The 20,588-nt window shown below is 39.2% G+C and overlaps 1 protein-coding gene across 1 annotated transcript in view; it reads left to right on the plus strand.

Annotated features, from left to right (window-relative positions):
* The first annotated feature begins 290 nt into the window (after positions 1-290).
* LOC110984790 (uncharacterized) overlaps positions 291-20,588 on the plus strand; it is an 87,644-nt gene continuing 67,346 nt past the window's right edge. The window contains exon 1 of the mRNA XM_087143525.1: positions 291-303. Within this exon, the coding sequence (XP_086999651.1) occupies positions 291-303 (13 nt within the window). The remainder of the gene's footprint in view (positions 304-20,588) is intronic.

Here is a 20,588-nt window from a genome sequence, read left to right on the forward strand (position 1 = left end):
TGTGGTATTGGAAGTGAGCACCAAATAAATATATGTCCAAAGCTCCAAATAAAGCAGTTTTTTCTCTTCTTGATATGTAGTCATGGATGTGAAACATTGGTGATGAATTAGGTTGGCTGCAAAAGGTACCTCATATAATTGGCGTCTTATTTGGAGACGTAAAGTTGTGAATATGCTTGAATTTTCACAGACTTTGATGAATGTGGTTCGACTCCCTGTCAGAATGGAGGGAATTGCACAGATGCAGTGAATGGCTACAAATGTGACTGCGTTGAAGGTAGGTCGGGGACATGTCTGAAACAGGTACGTTTGAATAACATCTATAATATTGAGGCTCCAGGTATCATAAACTTGCCCTGAGTGTCTGTGGTATTGGAAGTGAGCACGAAATATATCAATATTTAAAGTTCCAGATAAAGTAGTTTTTTCTATTCTTGATATGTAGTCATGGATATGAAACATTGGTGATGAATTAGGTTGGCTGAAAAAGGTACCTCATATAATTGGCGTCTTATTTGGAGACGTAAAGTTGTGAATATGCTTGAATTTTCACAGACTTCGATGAATGTGGTTCGACTCCATGTCAAAACGGAGGGAACTGCACCGATGCGGTCAATGGCTACTCGTGTGATTGCGTTGAAGGGTATGTCGGATACATGTGTGAAACAGGTAGGTTGGAATAGCATCTATAGTACGCTGTAGGTATGGTAATCTGTCTTTGAATTTCAATAAGGTTAATGAACTGAGCAACAAGTAAAATATGTCCAGACTTTAAAATAAAATGTCTTTTTCCAGTGCGGCAAGTGGTAATGCATTTGAAGCATTGGTGATTAAGGATATCGTCTGAATAAAGTGTTTGGTATTTCTCAGTCTAAATTTGAAATGTAAAGCTGTGAATATGCGTGAATTTTCACAGACTTTGATGAATGCGGTTCGAGTCCTTGTCAGAATGGAGGGAACTGCACCGATGCAGTCAATGGCTACTCATGTGATTGCGTTGAAGGGTATGTCGGGGACATGTGCGAAACAGGTAGGTTGGAATAGCTTCCATAAGACGCTGTAGGTATCGTAATATGTCTTTGAATTTCAATAATGTTAATGGAACTGAGCAACAAGTGAAATATGTCCTCACTTTAAGATAAAATGTGTTTTTGCCAGTGCAGTCAGGTGGTGATGCACTTGAAACATTGGTGATTAAGAATGTGGTCTTAAAAAGGTGCCTGATAAGTTTTGCATTTAAATTTGAAATGTAAAGCTTTGAATATCCTTGAATTTTCACAGACTTTGATGAATGCGGTTCGACTCCCTGTCAGAATGGAGGAAATTGCACCGATGCAGTGAATGGGTACAAATGTGACTGCGTTGAAGGGTACGTCGGGGACATGTGCGAAACAGGTACGTTTGAATAACATCTATAATATTGAGGCTCCAGGTATCATAAACTTGCCCTGAATGTCTGTGGTATTGGAAGTGAGCACCAAATGTATCAATATTTAAAGTTCCAGATAAAGTAGTTTTTTCTATTCTTGATATGTAGTCATGGATATGAAACATTGGTGATGAATTAGGTTGGCTGAAAAAGGTACCTCATATAATTGGCGTCTTATTTGGAGACGTAAAGTTGTGAATATGCTTGAATTTTCACAGACTTCGATGAATGTGGTTCGACTCCATGTCAAAACGGAGGGAACTGCACCGATGCGGTCAATGGCTACTCGTGTGATTGCGTTGAAGGGTATGTCGGATACATGTGTGAAACAGGTAGGTTGGAATAGCATCTATAGTACGCTGTAGGTATGGTAATCTGTCTTTGAATTTCAATAAGGTTAATGAACTGAGCAAGAAGTAAAATATGTCCTGACTTTAAAATAAAATGTCTTTTTCCAGTGCGGCAAGTGGTAATGCATTTGAAGCATTGGTGATTAAGGATATCGTCTGAATAAAGTGTTTGGTATTTCTCAGTCTAAATTTGAAATGTAAAGCTGTGAATATGCTTGAATTTTCACAGACTTTGATGAATGCGGTTCGAGTCCCTGTCAGAATGGAGGGAACTGCACCGATGCAGTCAATGGCTACTCATGTGATTGCGTTGAAGGGTATGTCGGGGACATGTGCGAAACAGGTAGGTTGGAATAGCTTCCATAATACGCTGTAGGTATCGTAATATGTCTTTGAATTTCAATAATGTTAATGGAACTGAGCAACAAGTGAAATATGTCCTCACTTTAAGATAAAATGTGTTTTTGCCAGTGCAGTCAGGTGGTGATGCACTTGAAACATTGGTGATTAAGAATGTGGTCTTAAAAAGGTGCCTGATAAGTTTTGCATCTAAATTTGAAATGTAAAGCTTTGAATATCATTGAATTTTCACAGACTTTGATGAATGCGGTTCGACTCCCTGTCAGAATGGAGGAAATTGCACCGATGCAGTGAATGGGTACAAATGTGACTGCGTTGAAGGGTACGTCGGGGACATGTGTGAAACAGGTACGTTTGAATAACATCTATAATATTAAGGCTGCAGGTATCATAAACTTGCCCTGAGTGTTTGTGGTATTGGAAGTGAGCACCAAATAAATATATGTCCAAAGCTCCAAATAAAGCAGTTTTTTCTCTTCTTGATATGTAGTCATGGATGTGAAACATTGGTGATGAATTAGGTTGGCTGCAAAAGGTACCTCATATAATTGGCGTCTTATTTGGAGACGTAAAGTTGTGAATATGCTTGAATTTTCACAGACTTTGATGAATGTGGTTCGACTCCCTGTCAGAATGGAGGGAATTGCACAGATGCAGTGAATGGCTACAAATGTGACTGCGTTGAAGGGTACGTCGGGGACATGTGCGAAACAGGTACGTTTGAATAACATCTATAATATTGAGGCTCCAGGTATCATAAACTTGCCCTGAGTGTCTGTGGTATTGGAAGTGAGCACCAAATATATCAATATTTAAAGTTCCAGATAAAGTAGTTTTTTCTCTTCTTGATATGTAGTCATGGATATGAAACATTGGTGATGAATTAGGTTGGCTGAAAAAGGTACCTCATATAATTGGCGTCTTATTTGGAGACGTAAAGTTGTGAATATGCTTGAATTTTCACAGACTTCGATGAATGTGGTTCGACTCCATGTCAAAACGGAGGGAACTGCACCGATGCGGTCAATGGCTACTCGTGTGATTGCGTTGAAGGGTATGTCGGATACATGTGTGAAACAGGTAGGTTGGAATAGCATCTATAGTACGCTGTAGGTATGGTAATCTTTCTTTGAATTTCAATAAGGTTAATGAACTGAGCAAGAAGTAAAATATGTCCTGACTTTAAAATAAAATGTCTTTTTCCAGTGCGGCAAGTGGTGATGCATTTGAAGCATTGGTGATTAAGGATATCGTCTGAATAAAGTGTTTGGTATTTCTCAGTCTAAATTTGAAATGTAAAGCTGTGAATATGCTTGAATTTTCACAGACTTTGATGAATGCGGTTCGAGTCCCTGTCAGAATGGAGGGAACTGCACCGATGCAGTCAATGGCTACTCATGTGATTGCGTTGAAGGGTATGTCGGGGACATGTGCGAAACAGGTAGGTTGGAATAGCTTCCATAATACGCTGTAGGTATCGTAATATGTCTTTGAATTTCAATAATGTTAATGGAACTAAGCAACAAGTGAAATATGTCCTCACTTTAAGATAAAATGTGGTTTTGCCAGTGCAGTCAGGTTGTGATGCACTTGAAACATTGGTGATTAAGAATGTGGTCTTAAAAAGGTGCCTGATAAGTTTTGCATCTAAATTTGAAATGTAAAGCTTTGAATATCCTTGAATTTTCACAGACTTTGATGAATGCGGTTCGACTCCCTGTCAGAATGGAGGAAATTGCACCGATGCAGTGAATGGGTACAAATGTGACTGCGTTGAAGGGTACGTCGGGGACATGTGTGAAACAGGTACGTTTGAATAACATCTATAATATTAAGGCTGCAGGTATCATAAACTTGCCCTGAGTGTTTGTGGTATTGGAAGTGAGCACCAAATAAATATATGTCCAAAGCTCCAAATAAAGCAGTTTTTTCTCTTCTTGATATGTAGTCATGGATGTGAAACATTGGTGATGAATTAGGTTGGCTGCAAAAGGTACCTCATATAATTGGCGTCTTATTTGGAGACGTAAAGTTGTGAATATGCTTGAATTTTCACAGACTTTGATGAATGTGGTTCGACTCCCTGTCAGAATGGAGGGAATTGCACAGATGCAGTGAATGGCTACAAATGTGACTGCGTTGAAGGGTACGTCGGGGACATGTGCGAAACAGGTACGTTTGAATAACATCTATAATATTGAGGCTCCAGGTATCATAAACTTGCCCTGAGTGTCTGTGGTATTGGAAGTGAGCACGAAATATATCAATATTTAAAGTTCCAGATAAAGTAGTTTTTTCTATTCTTGATATGTAGTCATGGATATGAAACATTGGTGATGAATTAGGTTGGCTGAAAAAGGTACCTCATATAATTGGCGTCTTATTTGGAGACGTAAAGTTGTGAATATGCTTGAATTTTCACAGACTTCGATGAATGTGGTTCGACTCCATGTCAAAACGGAGGGAACTGCACCGATGCGGTCAATGGCTACTCGTGTGATTGCGTTGAAGGGTATGTCGGATACATGTGTGAAACAGGTAGGTTGGAATAGCATCTATAGTACGCTGTAGGTATGGTAATCTGTCTTTGAATTTCAATAAGGTTAATGAACTGAGCAACAAGTAAAATATGTCCAGACTTTAAAATAAAATGTCTTTTTCCAGTGCGGCAAGTGGTAATGCATTTGAAGCATTGGTGATTAAGGATATCGTCTGAATAAAGTGTTTGGTATTTCTCAGTCTAAATTTGAAATGTAAAGCTGTGAATATGCTTGAATTTTCACAGACTTTGATGAATGCGGTTCGAGTCCCTGTCAGAATGGAGGGAACTGCACCGATGCAGTCAATGGCTACTCATGTGATTGCGTTGAAGGGTACGTCGGGGACATGTGCGAAACAGGTACGTTTGAATAACATCTATAATATTGAGGCTCCAGGTATCATAAACTTGCCCTGAATGTCTGTGGTATTGGAAGTGAGCACCAAATGTATCAATATTTAAAGTTCCAGATAAAGTAGTTTTTTCTATTCTTGATATGTAGTCATGGATATGAAACATTGGTGATGAATTAGGTTGGCTGAAAAAGGTACCTCATATAATTGGCGTCTTATTTGGAGACGTAAAGTTGTGAATATGCTTGAATTTTCACAGACTTCGATGAATGTGGTTCGACTCCATGTCAAAACGGAGGGAACTGCACCGATGCGGTCAATGGCTACTCGTGTGATTGCGTTGAAGGGTATGTCGGATACATGTGTGAAACAGGTAGGTTGGAATAGCATCTATAGTACGCTGTAGGTATGGTAATCTGTCTTTGAATTTCAATAAGGTTAATGAACTGAGCAAGAAGTAAAATATGTCCTGACTTTAAAATAAAATGTCTTTTTCCAGTGCGGCAAGTGGTAATGCATTTGAAGCATTGGTGATTAAGGATATCGTCTGAATAAAGTGTTTGGTATTTCTCAGTCTAAATTTGAAATGTAAAGCTGTGAATATGCTTGAATTTTCACAGACTTTGATGAATGCGGTTCGAGTCCCTGTCAGAATGGAGGGAACTGCACCGATGCAGTCAATGGCTACTCATGTGATTGCGTTGAAGGGTATGTCGGGGACATGTGCGAAACAGGTAGGTTGGAATAGCTTCCATAATACGCTGTAGGTATCGTAATATGTCTTTGAATTTCAATAATGTTAATGGAACTGAGCAACAAGTGAAATATGTCCTCACTTTAAGATAAAATGTGGTTTTTGCCAGTGCAGTCAGGTGGTGATGCACTTGAAACATTGGTGATTAAGAATGTGGTCTTAAAAAGGTGCCTGATAAGTTTTGCATCTAAATTTGAAATGTAAAGCTTTGAATATCATTGAATTTTCACAGACTTTGATGAATGCGGTTCGACTCCCTGTCAGAATGGAGGAAATTGCACCGATGCAGTGAATGGGTACAAATGTGACTGCGTTGAAGGGTACGTCGGGGACATGTGTGAAACAGGTACGTTTGAATAACATCTATAATATTAAGGCTGCAGGTATCATAAACTTGCCCTGAGTGTTTGTGGTATTGGAAGTGAGCACCAAATAAATATATGTCCAAAGCTCCAAATAAAGCAGTTTTTTCTCTTCTTGATATGTAGTCATGGATGTGAAACATTGGTGATGAATTAGGTTGGCTGCAAAAGGTACCTCATATAATTGGCGTCTTATTTGGAGACGTAAAGTTGTGAATATGCTTGAATTTTCACAGACTTTGATGAATGTGGTTCGACTCCCTGTCAGAATGGAGGGAATTGCACAGATGCAGTGAATGGCTACAAATGTGACTGCGTTGAAGGGTACGTCGGGGACATGTGCGAAACAGGTACGTTTGAATAACATCTATAATATTGAGGCTCCAGGTATCATAAACTTGCCCTGAGTGTCTGTGGTATTGGAAGTGAGCACCAAATATATCAATATTTAAAGTTCCAGATAAAGTAGTTTTTTCTCTTCTTGATATGTAGTCATGGATATGAAACATTGGTGATGAATTAGGTTGGCTGAAAAAGGTACCTCATATAATTGGCGTCTTATTTGGAGACGTAAAGTTGTGAATATGCTTGAATTTTCACAGACTTCGATGAATGTGGTTCGACTCCATGTCAAAACGGAGGGAACTGCACCGATGCGGTCAATGGCTACTCGTGTGATTGCGTTGAAGGGTATGTCGGATACATGTGTGAAACAGGTAGGTTGGAATAGCATCTATAGTACGCTGTAGGTATGGTAATCTTTCTTTGAATTTCAATAAGGTTAATGAACTGAGCAAGAAGTAAAATATGTCCTGACTTTAAAATAAAATGTCTTTTTCCAGTGCGGCAAGTGGTGATGCATTTGAAGCATTGGTGATTAAGGATATCGTCTGAATAAAGTGTTTGGTATTTCTCAGTCTAAATTTGAAATGTAAAGCTGTGAATATGCTTGAATTTTCACAGACTTTGATGAATGCGGTTCGAGTCCCTGTCAGAATGGAGGGAACTGCACCGATGCAGTCAATGGCTACTCATGTGATTGCGTTGAAGGGTATGTCGGGGACATGTGCGAAACAGGTAGGTTGGAATAGCTTCCATAATACGCTGTAGGTATCGTAATATGTCTTTGAATTTCAATAATGTTAATGGAACTAAGCAACAAGTGAAATATGTCCTCACTTTAAGATAAAATGTGGTTTTGCCAGTGCAGTCAGGTTGTGATGCACTTGAAACATTGGTGATTAAGAATGTGGTCTTAAAAAGGTGCCTGATAAGTTTTGCATCTAAATTTGAAATGTAAAGCTTTGAATATCCTTGAATTTTCACAGACTTTGATGAATGCGGTTCGACTCCCTGTCAGAATGGAGGAAATTGCACCGATGCAGTGAATGGGTACAAATGTGACTGCGTTGAAGGGTACGTCGGGGACATGTGTGAAACAGGTACGTTTGAATAACATCTATAATATTAAGGCTGCAGGTATCATAAACTTGCCCTGAGTGTTTGTGGTATTGGAAGTGAGCACCAAATAAATATATGTCCAAAGCTCCAAATAAAGCAGTTTTTTCTCTTCTTGATATGTAGTCATGGATGTGAAACATTGGTGATGAATTAGGTTGGCTGCAAAAGGTACCTCATATAATTGGCGTCTTATTTGGAGACGTAAAGTTGTGAATATGCTTGAATTTTCACAGACTTTGATGAATGTGGTTCGACTCCCTGTCAGAATGGAGGGAATTGCACAGATGCAGTGAATGGCTACAAATGTGACTGCGTTGAAGGGTACGTCGGGGACATGTGCGAAACAGGTACGTTTGAATAACATCTATAATATTGAGGCTCCAGGTATCATAAACTTGCCCTGAGTGTCTGTGGTATTGGAAGTGAGCACGAAATATATCAATATTTAAAGTTCCAGATAAAGTAGTTTTTTCTATTCTTGATATGTAGTCATGGATATGAAACATTGGTGATGAATTAGGTTGGCTGAAAAAGGTACCTCATATAATTGGCGTCTTATTTGGAGACGTAAAGTTGTGAATATGCTTGAATTTTCACAGACTTCGATGAATGTGGTTCGACTCCATGTCAAAACGGAGGGAACTGCACCGATGCGGTCAATGGCTACTCGTGTGATTGCGTTGAAGGGTATGTCGGATACATGTGTGAAACAGGTAGGTTGGAATAGCATCTATAGTACGCTGTAGGTATGGTAATCTGTCTTTGAATTTCAATAAGGTTAATGAACTGAGCAACAAGTAAAATATGTCCAGACTTTAAAATAAAATGTCTTTTTCCAGTGCGGCAAGTGGTAATGCATTTGAAGCATTGGTGATTAAGGATATCGTCTGAATAAAGTGTTTGGTATTTCTCAGTCTAAATTTGAAATGTAAAGCTGTGAATATGCTTGAATTTTCACAGACTTTGATGAATGCGGTTCGAGTCCCTGTCAGAATGGAGGGAACTGCACCGATGCAGTCAATGGCTACTCATGTGATTGCGTTGAAGGGTATGTCGGGGACATGTGCGAAACAGGTAGGTTGGAATAGCTTCCATAATACGCTGTAGGTATCGTAATATGTCTTTGAATTTCAATAATGTTAATGGAACTGAGAAACAAGTGAAATATGTCCTCACTTTAAGATAAAATGTGTTTTTGCCAGTGCGTCAAGTGGTGATGCATTTGAAACATTGGTGATTAAGAATGTGGTCTGAAAAAGGTGCCTGATATGTTTTGCATGTAAATTTGAAATGCAAAGCTTTGAATATCCTTGAATTTTCACAGACTTTGATGAATGCGGTTCGACTCCCTGTCAGAATAGAGGAAATTGCACCGATGCAGTGAATGGGTACAAATGTGACTGCGTTGAAGGGTACGTCGGGGACATGTGTGAAACAGGTACGTTTGAATAACATCTATAATATTAAGGTTAAAGGTATCATAAACTTGCCCTGAGTGTCTGTGGTATTGGAAGTGAGCACCAAATATATAAACATTTAAAGATCCAGATAAAGTAGTTTTTTTCTCTTCTTGATATGTAGTCATGGATATGAAACATTGGTGATGAATTAGGTTGGCTGAAAAAAGGTACCTCATATAATTGGCGTCTTATTTGGAGACGTAAAGTTGTGAATATGCTTGAATTTTCACAGACTTCGATGAATGTGGTTCGACTCCATGTCAAAACGGAGGGAACTGCACCGATGCGGTCAATGGCTACTCGTGTGATTGCGTTGAAGGGTATGTCGGATACATGTGTGAAACAGGTAGGTTGGAATAGCATCTATAGTACGCTGTAGGTATGGTAATCTGTCTTTGAATTTCAATAAGGTTAATGAACTGAGCAAGAAGTAATATGTCCTGACTTTAAAATGAAATGTCTTTTTCCAGTGCGGCAAGTGGTAATGCATTTGAAGCATTGGTGATTAAGGATATCGTCTGAATAAAGTGTTTGGTATTTCTCAGTCTAAATTTGAAATGTAAAGCTGTGAATATGCTTGAATTTTCACAGACTTTGATGAATGCGGTTCGAGTCCCTGTCAGAATGGAGGGAACTGCACCGATGCAGTCAATGGCTACTCATGTGATTGCGTTGAAGGGTATGTCGGGGACATGTGCGAAACAGGTAGGTTGGAATAGCTTCCATAATACGCTGTAGGTATCGTAATATGTCTTTGAATTTCAATAATGTTAATGGAACTGAGCAACAAGTGAAATATGCCCTCACTTTAAGATAAAATGTGGTTTTGCCAGTGCAGTCAGGTGGTGATGCACTTGAAACATTGGTGATTAAGAATGTGGTCTTAAAAAGGTGCCTGATAAGTTTTGCATCTAAATTTGAAATGTAAAGCCGTGAATATCCTTGAATTTTCACAGACTTTGATGAATGCGGTTCGACTCCCTGTCAGAATGGAGGAAATTGCACCGATGCAGTGAATGGGTACAAATGTGACTGCGTTGAAGGGTACGTCGGGGACATGTGTGAAACAGGTACGTTTGAATAACATCTATAATATTAAGGCTGCAGGTATCATAAACTTGCCCTGAGTGTTTGTGGTATTGGAAGTGAGCACCAAAGAAATATATGTCCAAAGCTCCAAATAAAGCAGTTTTTTCTCTTCTTGATATGTAGTCATGGATGTGAAACATTGGTGATGAATTAGGTTGGCTGCAAAAGGTACCTCATATAATTGGCGTCTTATTTGGAGACGTAAAGTTGTGAATATGCTTGAATTTTCACAGACTTTGATGAATGTGGTTCGACTCCCTGTCAGAATGGAGGGAATTGCACCGATGCAGTGAATGGCTACAAATGTGACTGCGTTGAAGGGTACGTCGGGGACGTGTGCGAAACAGGTACGTTTGAATAACGTCTATAATATTGAGGCTCCACGTATCATAAACTTGCCCTGAGTGTCTGTAGTATTGGAAGGGAACACCAAATATATGAATATTTAAAGTTCCAGATAAAGTAGTTTTTTCTATTCTTGATATGTAGTCATGGATATGAAACATTGGTGATGAATTAGGTTGGCTGAAAAAGGTACCTCATATAATTGGCGTCTTATTTGGAGACGTAAAGTTGTGAATATGCTTGAATTTTCACAGACTTCGATGAATGTGGTTCGACTCCATGTCAAAACGGAGGGAACTGCACCGATGCGGTCAATGGCTACTCGTGTGATTGCGTTGAAGGGTATGTCGGATACATGTGTGAAACAGGTAGGTTGGAATAGCATCTATAGTACGCTGTAGGTATGGTAATCTTTCTTTGAATTTCAATAAGGTTAATGAACTGAGCAACAAGTAAAATATGTCCTGACTTTAAAATAAAATGTCTTTTTCCAGTGCGGCAAGTGGTAATGCATTTGAAGCATTGGTGATTAAGGATATCGTCTGAATAAAGTGTTTGGTATTTCTCAGTCTAAATTTGAAATGTAAAGCTATGAATATGCTTGAATTTTCACAGACTTTGATGAATGCGGTTCGAGTCCCTGTCAGAATGGAGGGAACTGCACCGATGCAGTCAATGGCTACTCATGTGATTGCGTTGAAGGGTATGTCGGGGACATGTGCGAAACAGGTAGGTTGGAATAGCTTCCATAATACGCTGTAGGTATCGTAATATGTCTTTAAATTTCAATAATGCTAAGGGAACTGAGCAACAAGTGAAATATGTCCTCACTTTAAGATAAAATGTGTTTTTGCCAGTGCAGTCAGGTGGTGATGCACTTGAAACATTGGTGATTAAGAATGTGGTCTTAAAAAGGTGCCTGATAAGTTTTGCATCTAAATTTGAAATGTAAAGCTTTGAATATCCTTGAATTTTCACAGACTTTGATGAATGCGGTTCGACTCCCTGTCAGAATGGAGGAAATTGCACCGATGCAGTGAATGGGTACAAATGTGACTGCGTTGAAGGGTACGTCGGGGACATGTGTGAAACAGGTACGTTTGAATAACATCTATAATATTAAGGCTGCAGGTATCATAAACCTGCCCTGAGTGTTTGTGGTATTGGAAGTGAGCACCAAATAAATATATGTCCAAAGCTCCAAATAAAGCAGTTTTTTCTCTTCTTGATATGTAGTCATGGATGTGAAACATTGGTGATGAATTAGGTTGGCTGCAAAAGGTACCTCATATAATTGGCGTCTTATTTGGAGACGTAAAGTTGTGAATATGCTTGAATTTTCACAGACTTTGATGAATGTGGTTCGACTCCCTGTCAGAATGGAGGGAATTGCACCGATGCAGTGAATGGCTACAAATGTGACTGCGTTGAAGGGTACGTCGGGGACATGTGCGAAACAGGTACGTTTGAATAACGTCTATAATATTGAGGCTCCACGTATCATAAACTTGCCCTGAGTGTCTGTAATATTGGAAGAGAACACCAAATATATGAATATTTAAAGTTCCAGATAAAGTAAAATATGTGAATATGCTTGAATTTTCACAGACTTCGATGAATGTGGTTCGACTCCATGTCAAAACGGAGGGAACTGCACCGATGCGGTCAATGGCTACTCGTGTGATTGCGTTGAAGGGTATGTCGGATACATGTGTGAAACAGGTAGGTTGGAATAGCATCTATAGTACGCTGTAGGTATGGTAATCTGTCTTTGAATTTCAATAAGGTTAATGAACTGAGCAACAAATAAAATATGTCCAGACTTTAAAATAAAATGTCTTTTTCCAGTGCGGCAAGTGGTAATGCATTTGAAGCATTGGTGCTTAAGGATATCGTCTGAATAAAGTGTTAGGTATTTCTCAGTCTAAATTTGAAATGTAAAGCTGTGAATATGCTTGAATTTTCACAGACTTTGATGAATGCGGTTCGAGTCCCTGTCAGAATGGAGGGAACTGCACCGATGCAGTCAATGGCTACTCATGCGATTGCGTTGAAGGGTATGTCGGGGACATGTGCGAAACAGGTAGGTTGGAATAGCTTCCATAATACGCTGTAGGTATCGTAATATGTCTTTGAATTTCAATAATGTTAATGGAACTGAGCAACAAGTGAAATATGTCCTCACTTTAAGATAAAATGTGTTTTTGCCAGTGCAGTCAGGTGGTGATGCACTTGAAACATTGGTGATTAAGAATGTGGTCTTAAAAAGGTGCCTGATAAGTTTTGCATCTAAATTTGAAATGTAAAGCTTTGAATATCCTTGAATTTTCACAGACTTTGATGAATGCGGTTCGACTCCCTGTCAGAATGGAGGAAATTGCACCGATGCAGTGAATGGGTACAAATGTGACTGCGTTGAAGGGTACGTCGGGGACATGTGTGAAACAGGTACGTTTGAATAACATCTATAATATTAAGGCTGCAGGTATCATAAACTTGCCCTGAGTGTTTGTGGTATTGGAAGTGAGCACCAAATAAATATATGTCCAAAGCTCCAAATAAAGCAGTTTTTTCTCTTCTTGATATGTAGTCATGGATGTGAAACATTGGTGATGAATTAGGTTGGCTGCAAAAGGTACCTCATATAATTGGCGTCTTATTTGGAGACGTAAAGTTGTGAATATGCTTGAATTTTCACAGACTTTGATGAATGTGGTTCGACTTCCTGTCAGAATGCACTTGAAACATTGGTGATTAAGAATGTGGTCTTAAAAAGGTGCCTGATAAGTTTTGCATCTAAATTTGAAATGTAAAGCCTTGAATATCCTTGAATTTTCACAGACTTTGATGAATGCGGTTCGACTCCCTGTCAGAATGGAGGGAATTGCACCGATGCAGTGAATGGCTACAAATGTGACTGCGTTGAAGGGTACGTCGGGGACATGTGCGAAACAGGTACGTTTGAATAACGTCTATAATATTGAGGCTGCAGGTATCATAAACCTGCCCTGAGTGTTTGTGGTATTGGAAGTGAGCACCAAATAAATATATGTCCAAAGCTCCAAATAAAGCAGTTTTTTCTCTTCTTGATATGTAGTCATGGATATGAAACATTGGTGATGAATTAGGTTGGCTGAAAAAGGTACCTCATATAATTGGCGTCTTATTTGGAGACGTAAAGTTGTGAATATGCTTGAATTTTCACAGACTTCGATGAATGTGGTTCGACTCCATGTCAAAACGGAGGGAACTGCACCGATGCGGTCAATGGCTACTCGTGTGATTGCGTTGAAGGGTATGTCGGATACATGTGTGAAACAGGTAGGTTGGAATAGCATCTATAGTACGCTGTAGGTATGGTAATCTTTCTTTGAATTTCAATAAGGTTAATGAACTGAGCAACAAGTAAAATATGTCCTGACTTTAAAATAAAATGTCTTTTTCCAGTGCGGCAAGTGGTAATGCATTTGAAGCATTGGTGATTAAGGATATCGTCTGAATAAAGTGTTTGGTATTTCTCAGTCTAAATTTGAAATGTAAAGCTATGAATATGCTTGAATTTTCACAGACTTTGATGAATGCGGTTCGAGTCCCTGTCAGAATGGAGGGAACTGCACCGATGCAGTCAATGGCTACTCATGTGATTGCGTTGAAGGGTATGTCGGGGACATGTGCGAAACAGGTAGCTTGGAATAGCTTCCATAATACGCTGTAGGTATCGTAATATGTCTTTAAATTTCAATAATGCTAAGGGAACTGAGCAACAAGTGAAATATGTCCTCACTTTAAGATAAAATGTGTTTTTGCCAGTGCAGTCAGGTGGTGATGCACTTGAAACATTGGTGATTAAGAATGTGGTCTTAAAAAGGTGCCTGATAAGTTTTGCATCTAAATTTGAAATGTAAAGCTTTGAATATCCTTGAATTTTCACAGACTTTGATGAATGCGGTTCGACTCCCTGTCAGAATGGAGGAAATTGCACCGATGCAGTGAATGGGTACAAATGTGACTGCGTTGAAGGGTACGTCGGGGACATGTGTGAAACAGGTACGTTTGAATAACATCTATAATATTAAGGCTGCAGGTATCATAAACCTGCCCTGAGTGTTTGTGGTATTGGAAGTGAGCACCAAATAAATATATGTCCAAAGCTCCAAATAAAGCAGTTTTTTCTCTTCTTGATATGTAGTCATAGATGTGAAACATTGGTGATGAATTAGGTTGGCTGCAAAAGGTACCTCATATAATTGGCGTCTTATTTGGAGACGTAAAGTTGTGAATATGCTTGAATTTTCACAGACTTTGATGAATGTGGTTCGACTCCCTGTCAGAATGGAGGGAATTGCACCGATGCAGTGAATGGCTACAAATGTGACTGCGTTGAAGGGTACGTCGGGGACATGTGCGAAACAGGTACGTTTGAATAACGTCTATAATATTGAGGCTCCACGTATCATAAACTTGCCCTGAGTGTCTGTAATATTGGAAGAGAACACCAAATATATGAATATTTAAAGTTCCAGATAAAGTAAAATATGTGAATATGCTTGAATTTTCACAGACTTCGATGAATGTGGTTCGACTCCATGTCAAAACGGAGGGAACTGCACCGATGCGGTCAATGGCTACTCGTGTGATTGCGTTGAAGGGTATGTCGGATACATGTGTGAAACAGGTAGGTTGGAATAGCATCTATAGTACGCTGTAGGTATGGTAATCTGTCTTTGAATTTCAATAAGGTTAATGAACTGAGCAACAAGTAAAATATGTCCAGACTTTAAAATAAAATGTCTTTTTCCAGTGCGGCAAGTGGTAATGCATTTGAAGCATTGGTGCTTAAGGATATCGTCTGAATAAAGTGTTTGGTATTTCTCAGTCTAAATTTGAAATGTAAAGCTGTGAATATGCTTGAATTTTCACAGACTTTGATGAATGCGGTTCGAGTCCCTGTCAGAATGGAGGGAACTGCACCGATGCAGTCAATGGCTACTCATGCGATTGCGTTGAAGGGTATGTCGGGGACATGTGCGAAACAGGTAGGTTGGAATAGCTTCCATAATACGCTGTAGGTATCGTAATATGTCTTTGAATTTCAATAATGTTAATGGAACTGAGCAACAAGTGAAATATGTCCTCACTTTAAGATAAAATGTGTTTTTGCCAGTGCAGTCAGGTGGTGATGCACTTGAAACATTGGTGATTAAGAATGTGGTCTTAAAAAGGTGCCTGATAAGTTTTGCATCTAAATTTGAAATGTAAAGCTTTGAATATCCTTGAATTTTCACAGACTTTGATGAATGCGGTTCGACTCCCTGTCAGAATGGAGGAAATTGCACCGATGCAGTGAATGGGTACAAATGTGACTGCGTTGAAGGGTACGTCGGGGACATGTGTGAAACAGGTACGTTTGAATAACATCTATAATATTAAGGCTGCAGGTATCATAAACTTGCCCTGAGTGTTTGTGGTATTGGAAGTGAGCACCAAATAAATATATGTCCAAAGCTCCAAATAAAGCAGTTTTTTCTCTTCTTGATATGTAGTCATGGATGTGAAACATTGGTGATGAATTAGGTTGGCTGCAAAAGGTACCTCATATAATTGGCGTCTTATTTGGAGACGTAAAGTTGTGAATATGCTTGAATTTTCACAGACTTTGATGAATGTGGTTCGACTTCCTGTCAGAATGGAGGGAATTGCACCGATGCAGTGAATGGCTACAAATGTGACTGCGTTGAAGGGTACGTCGGGGACATGTGCGAAACAGGTACGTTTGAATAACATCTATAACATTGAGGCTCCAGGTATCATAAACTTGCCCTGAGTGTCTGTGGTATTGGAAGTGAGCACCAAATATATCAATATTTAAAGTTCCAGATAAAATAGTTTTTTCTATTCTTGATATGTAGTCATGGATATGAAACATTGGTGATGAATTAGGTTGGCTGAAAAAGGTACCTCATATAATTGGCGTCTTATTTGGAGACGTAAAGTTGTGAATATGCTTGAATTTTCACAGACTTCGATGAATGTGGTTCGACTCCATGTCAAAACGGAGGGAACTGCACCGATGCGGTCAATGGCTACTCGTGTGATTGCGTTGAAGGGTATGTCGGATACATGTGTGAAAGAGGTAGGTTGGAATAGCATCTATAGTACGCTGTAGGTATGGTAATCTGTCTTTGAATTTCAATAAGGTTAATGAACTGAGCAACAAGTAAAATATGTCCAGACTTTAAAATAAAATGTCTTTTTCCAGTGCGGCAAGTGGTAATGCATTTGAAGCATTGGTGCTTAAGGATATCGTCTGAATAAAGTGTTTGGTATTTCTCAGTCTAAATTTGAAATGTAAAGCTGTGAATATGCTTGAATTTTCACAGACTTTGATGAATGCGGTTCGAGTCCCTGTCAGAATGGAGGGAACTGCACCGATGCAGTCAATGGCTACTCATGCGATTGCGTTGAAGGGTATGTCGGGGACATGTGCGAAACAGGTAGGTTGGAATAGCTTCCATAATACGCTGTAGGTATCGTAATATGTCTTTGAATTTCAATAATGTTAATGGAACTGAGCAACAAGTGAAATATGTCCTCACTTTAAGATAAAATGTGTTTTTGCCAGTGCAGTCAGGTGGTGATGCACTTGAAACATTGGTGATTAAGAATGTGGTCTTAAAAAGGTGCCTGATAAGTTTTGCATTTAAATTTGAAATGTAAAGCTTTGAATATCCTTGAATTTTCACAGACTTTGATGAATGCGGTTCGACTCCCTGTCAGAATGGAGGAAATTGCACCGATGCAGTGAATGGCTACAAATGTGACTGCGTTGAAGGGTACGTCGGGGACATGTGCGAAACAGGTACGTTTGAATAACATCTATAATATTGAGGCTCCAGGTATCATAAACTTGCCCTGAGTGTCTGTAGTATTGGAAGTGAGCACCAAATATATCAATATTTAAAGTTCTAGATAAAGTAGTTTTTTCTCTTCTTGATATGTAGTCATGGATATGAAACATTGGTGATGAATTAGGTTGGCTGAAAAAGGTACCTCATATAATTGGCGTCTTATTTGGAGACGTAAAGTTGTGAATATGCTTGAATTTTCACAGACTTCGATGAATGTGGTTCGACTCCATGTCAAAACGGAGGGAACTGCACCGATGCGGTCAATGGCTACTCGTGTGATTGCGTTGAAGGGTATGTCGGATACATGTGTGAAAGAGGTAGGTTGGAATAGCATCTATAGTACGCTGTAGGTATGGTAATCTTTCTTTGAATTTCAATAAGGTTAATGAACTGAGCAAGAAGTAAAATATGTCCTGACTTTAGAATAAAATGTCTTTTTCCAGTGCGGCAAGTGGTAATGCATTTGAAGCATTGGTGATTAAGGATATCGTCTGAATAAAGTGTTTGGTATTTCTCAGTCTAAATTTGAAATGTAAAGCTGTGAATATGCTTGAATTTTCACAGACTTTGATAAATGCGGTTCGAGTCCCTGTCAGAATGGAGGGAACTGCACCGATGCAGTCAATGGCTACTCATGTGATTGCGTTGAAGGGTATGTCGGGGACATGTGCGAAACAGGTAGGTTGGAATAGCTTCCATAATACGCTGTAGGTATCGTAATATGTCTTTGAATTTCAATAATGTTAATGGAACTGAGCAACAAGTGAAATATGTCCTCACTTTAAGATAAAATGTGTTTTTGCCAGTGCAGTCAGGTGGTGATGCACTTGAAACATTGGTGATTAAGAATGTGGTCTTAAAAAGGTGCCTGATAAGTTTTGCATCTAAATTTGAAATGTAAAGCTTTGAATATCCTTGAATTTTCACAGACTTTGATGAATGCGGTTCGACTCCCTGTCAGAATGGAGGAAATTGCACCGATGCAGTGAATGGGTACAAATGTGACTGCGTTGAAGGGTACGTCGGGGACATGTGTGAAACAGGTACGTTTGAATAACATCTATAATATTAAGGCTGCAGGTATCATCAACTTGCCCTGAGTGTTTGTGGTATTGGAAGTGAGCACCAAATAAATATATGTCCAAAGCTCCAAATAAAGCAGTTTTTTCTCTTCTTGATATGTAGTCATGGATGTGAAACATTGGTGATGAATTAGGTTGGCTGCAAAAGGTACCTCATATAATTGGCGTCTTATTTGGAGACGTAAAGTTGTGAATATGCTTGAATTTTCACAGACTTTGATGAATGTGGTTCGACTCCCTGTCAGAATGGAGGGAATTGCACAGATGCAGTGAATGGCTACAAATGTGACTGCGTTGAAGGGTACGTCGGGGACATGTGCGAAACAGGTACGTTTGAATAACATCTATAATATTGAGGCTCCAGGTATCATAAACTTGCCCTGAGTGTCTGTGGTATTGGAAGTGAGCACCAAATATATCAATATTTAAAGTTCCAGATAAAATAGTTTTTTCTATTCTTGATATGTAGTCATGGATATGAAACATTGGTGATGAATTAGGTTGGCTGAAAAAGGTACCTCATATAATTGGCGTCTTATTTGGAGACGTAAAGTTGTGAATATGCTTGAATTTTCACAGACTTCGATGAATGTGGTTCGACTCCATGTCAAAACGGAGGGAACTGCACCGATGCGGTCAATGGCTACTCGTGTGATTGCGTTGAAGGGTATGTCGGATACATGTGTGAAAGAGGTAGGTTGGAATAGCATCTATAGTACGCTGTAGGTATGGTAATCTTTCTTTGAATTTCAATAAGGTTAATGAACTGAGCAAGAAGTAAAATATGTCCTGACTTTAGAATAAAATGTCTTTTTCCAGTGCGGCAAGTGGTAATGCATTTGAAGCATTGGTGATTAAGGATATCGTCTGAATAAAGTGTTTGGTATTTCTCAGTCTAAATTTGAAATGTAAAGCTGTGAATATGCTTGAATTTTCACAGACTTTGATAAATGCGGTTCGAGTCCCTGTCAGAATGGAGGGAACTGCACCGATGCAGTCAATGGCTACTCATGTGATTGCGTTGAAGGGTATGTCGGGGACATGTGCGAAACAGGTAGGTTGGAATAGCTTCCATAATACGCTGTAGGTATCGTAATATGTCTTTGAATTTCAATAATGTTAATGGAACTGAGCAACAAGTGAAATATGTCCTCACTTTAAGATAAAATGTGTTTTTGCCAGTGCAGTCAGGTGGTGATGCACTTGAAACATTGGTGATTAAGAATGTGGTCTTAAAAAGGTGCCTGATAAGTTTTGCATCTAAATTTGAAATGTAAAGCTTTGAATATCCTTGAATTTTCACAGACTTTGATGAATGCGGTTCGACTCCCTGTCAGAATGGAGGAAATTGCACCGATGCAGTGAATGGGTACAAATGTGACTGCGTTGAAGGGTACGTCGGGGACATGTGTGAAACAGGTACGTTTGAATAACATCTATAATATTAAGGCTGCAGGTATCATCAACTTGCCCTGAGTGTTTGTGGTATTGGAAGTGAGCACCAAATAAATATATGTCCAAAGCTCCAAATAAAGCAGTTTTTTCTCTTCTTGATATGTAGTCATGGATGTGAAACATTGGTGATGAATTAGGTTGGCTGCAAAAGGTACCTCATATAATTGGCGTCTTATTTGGAGACGTAAAGTTGTGAATATGCTTGAATTTTCACAGACTTTGATGAATGTGGTTCGACTCCCTGTCAGAATGGAGGGAATTGCACAGATGCAGTGAATGGCTACAAATGTGACTGCGTTGAAGGGTACGTCGGGGACATGTGCGAAACAGGTACGTTTGAATAACATCTATAATATTGAGGCTCCAGGTATCATAAACTTGCCCTGAGTGTCTGTGGTATTGGAAGTGAGCACCAAATATATCAATATTTAAAGTTCCAGATAAAATAGTTTTTTCTATTCTTGATATGTAGTCATGGATATGAAACATTGGTGATGAATTAGGTTGGCTGAAAAAGGTACCTCATATAATTGGCGTCTTATTTGGAGACGTAAAGTTGTGAATATGCTTGAATTTTCACAGACTTCGATGAATGTGGTTCGACTCCATGTCAAAACGGAGGGAACTGCACCGATGCGGTC

This window comes from Acanthaster planci, linkage group LG11 (assembly GCF_054643075.1).
Source record: "Acanthaster planci isolate LZ-2023a linkage group LG11, COTS_SCS, whole genome shotgun sequence".
NCBI lineage: Eukaryota > Metazoa > Echinodermata > Asteroidea > Valvatida > Acanthasteridae > Acanthaster > Acanthaster planci.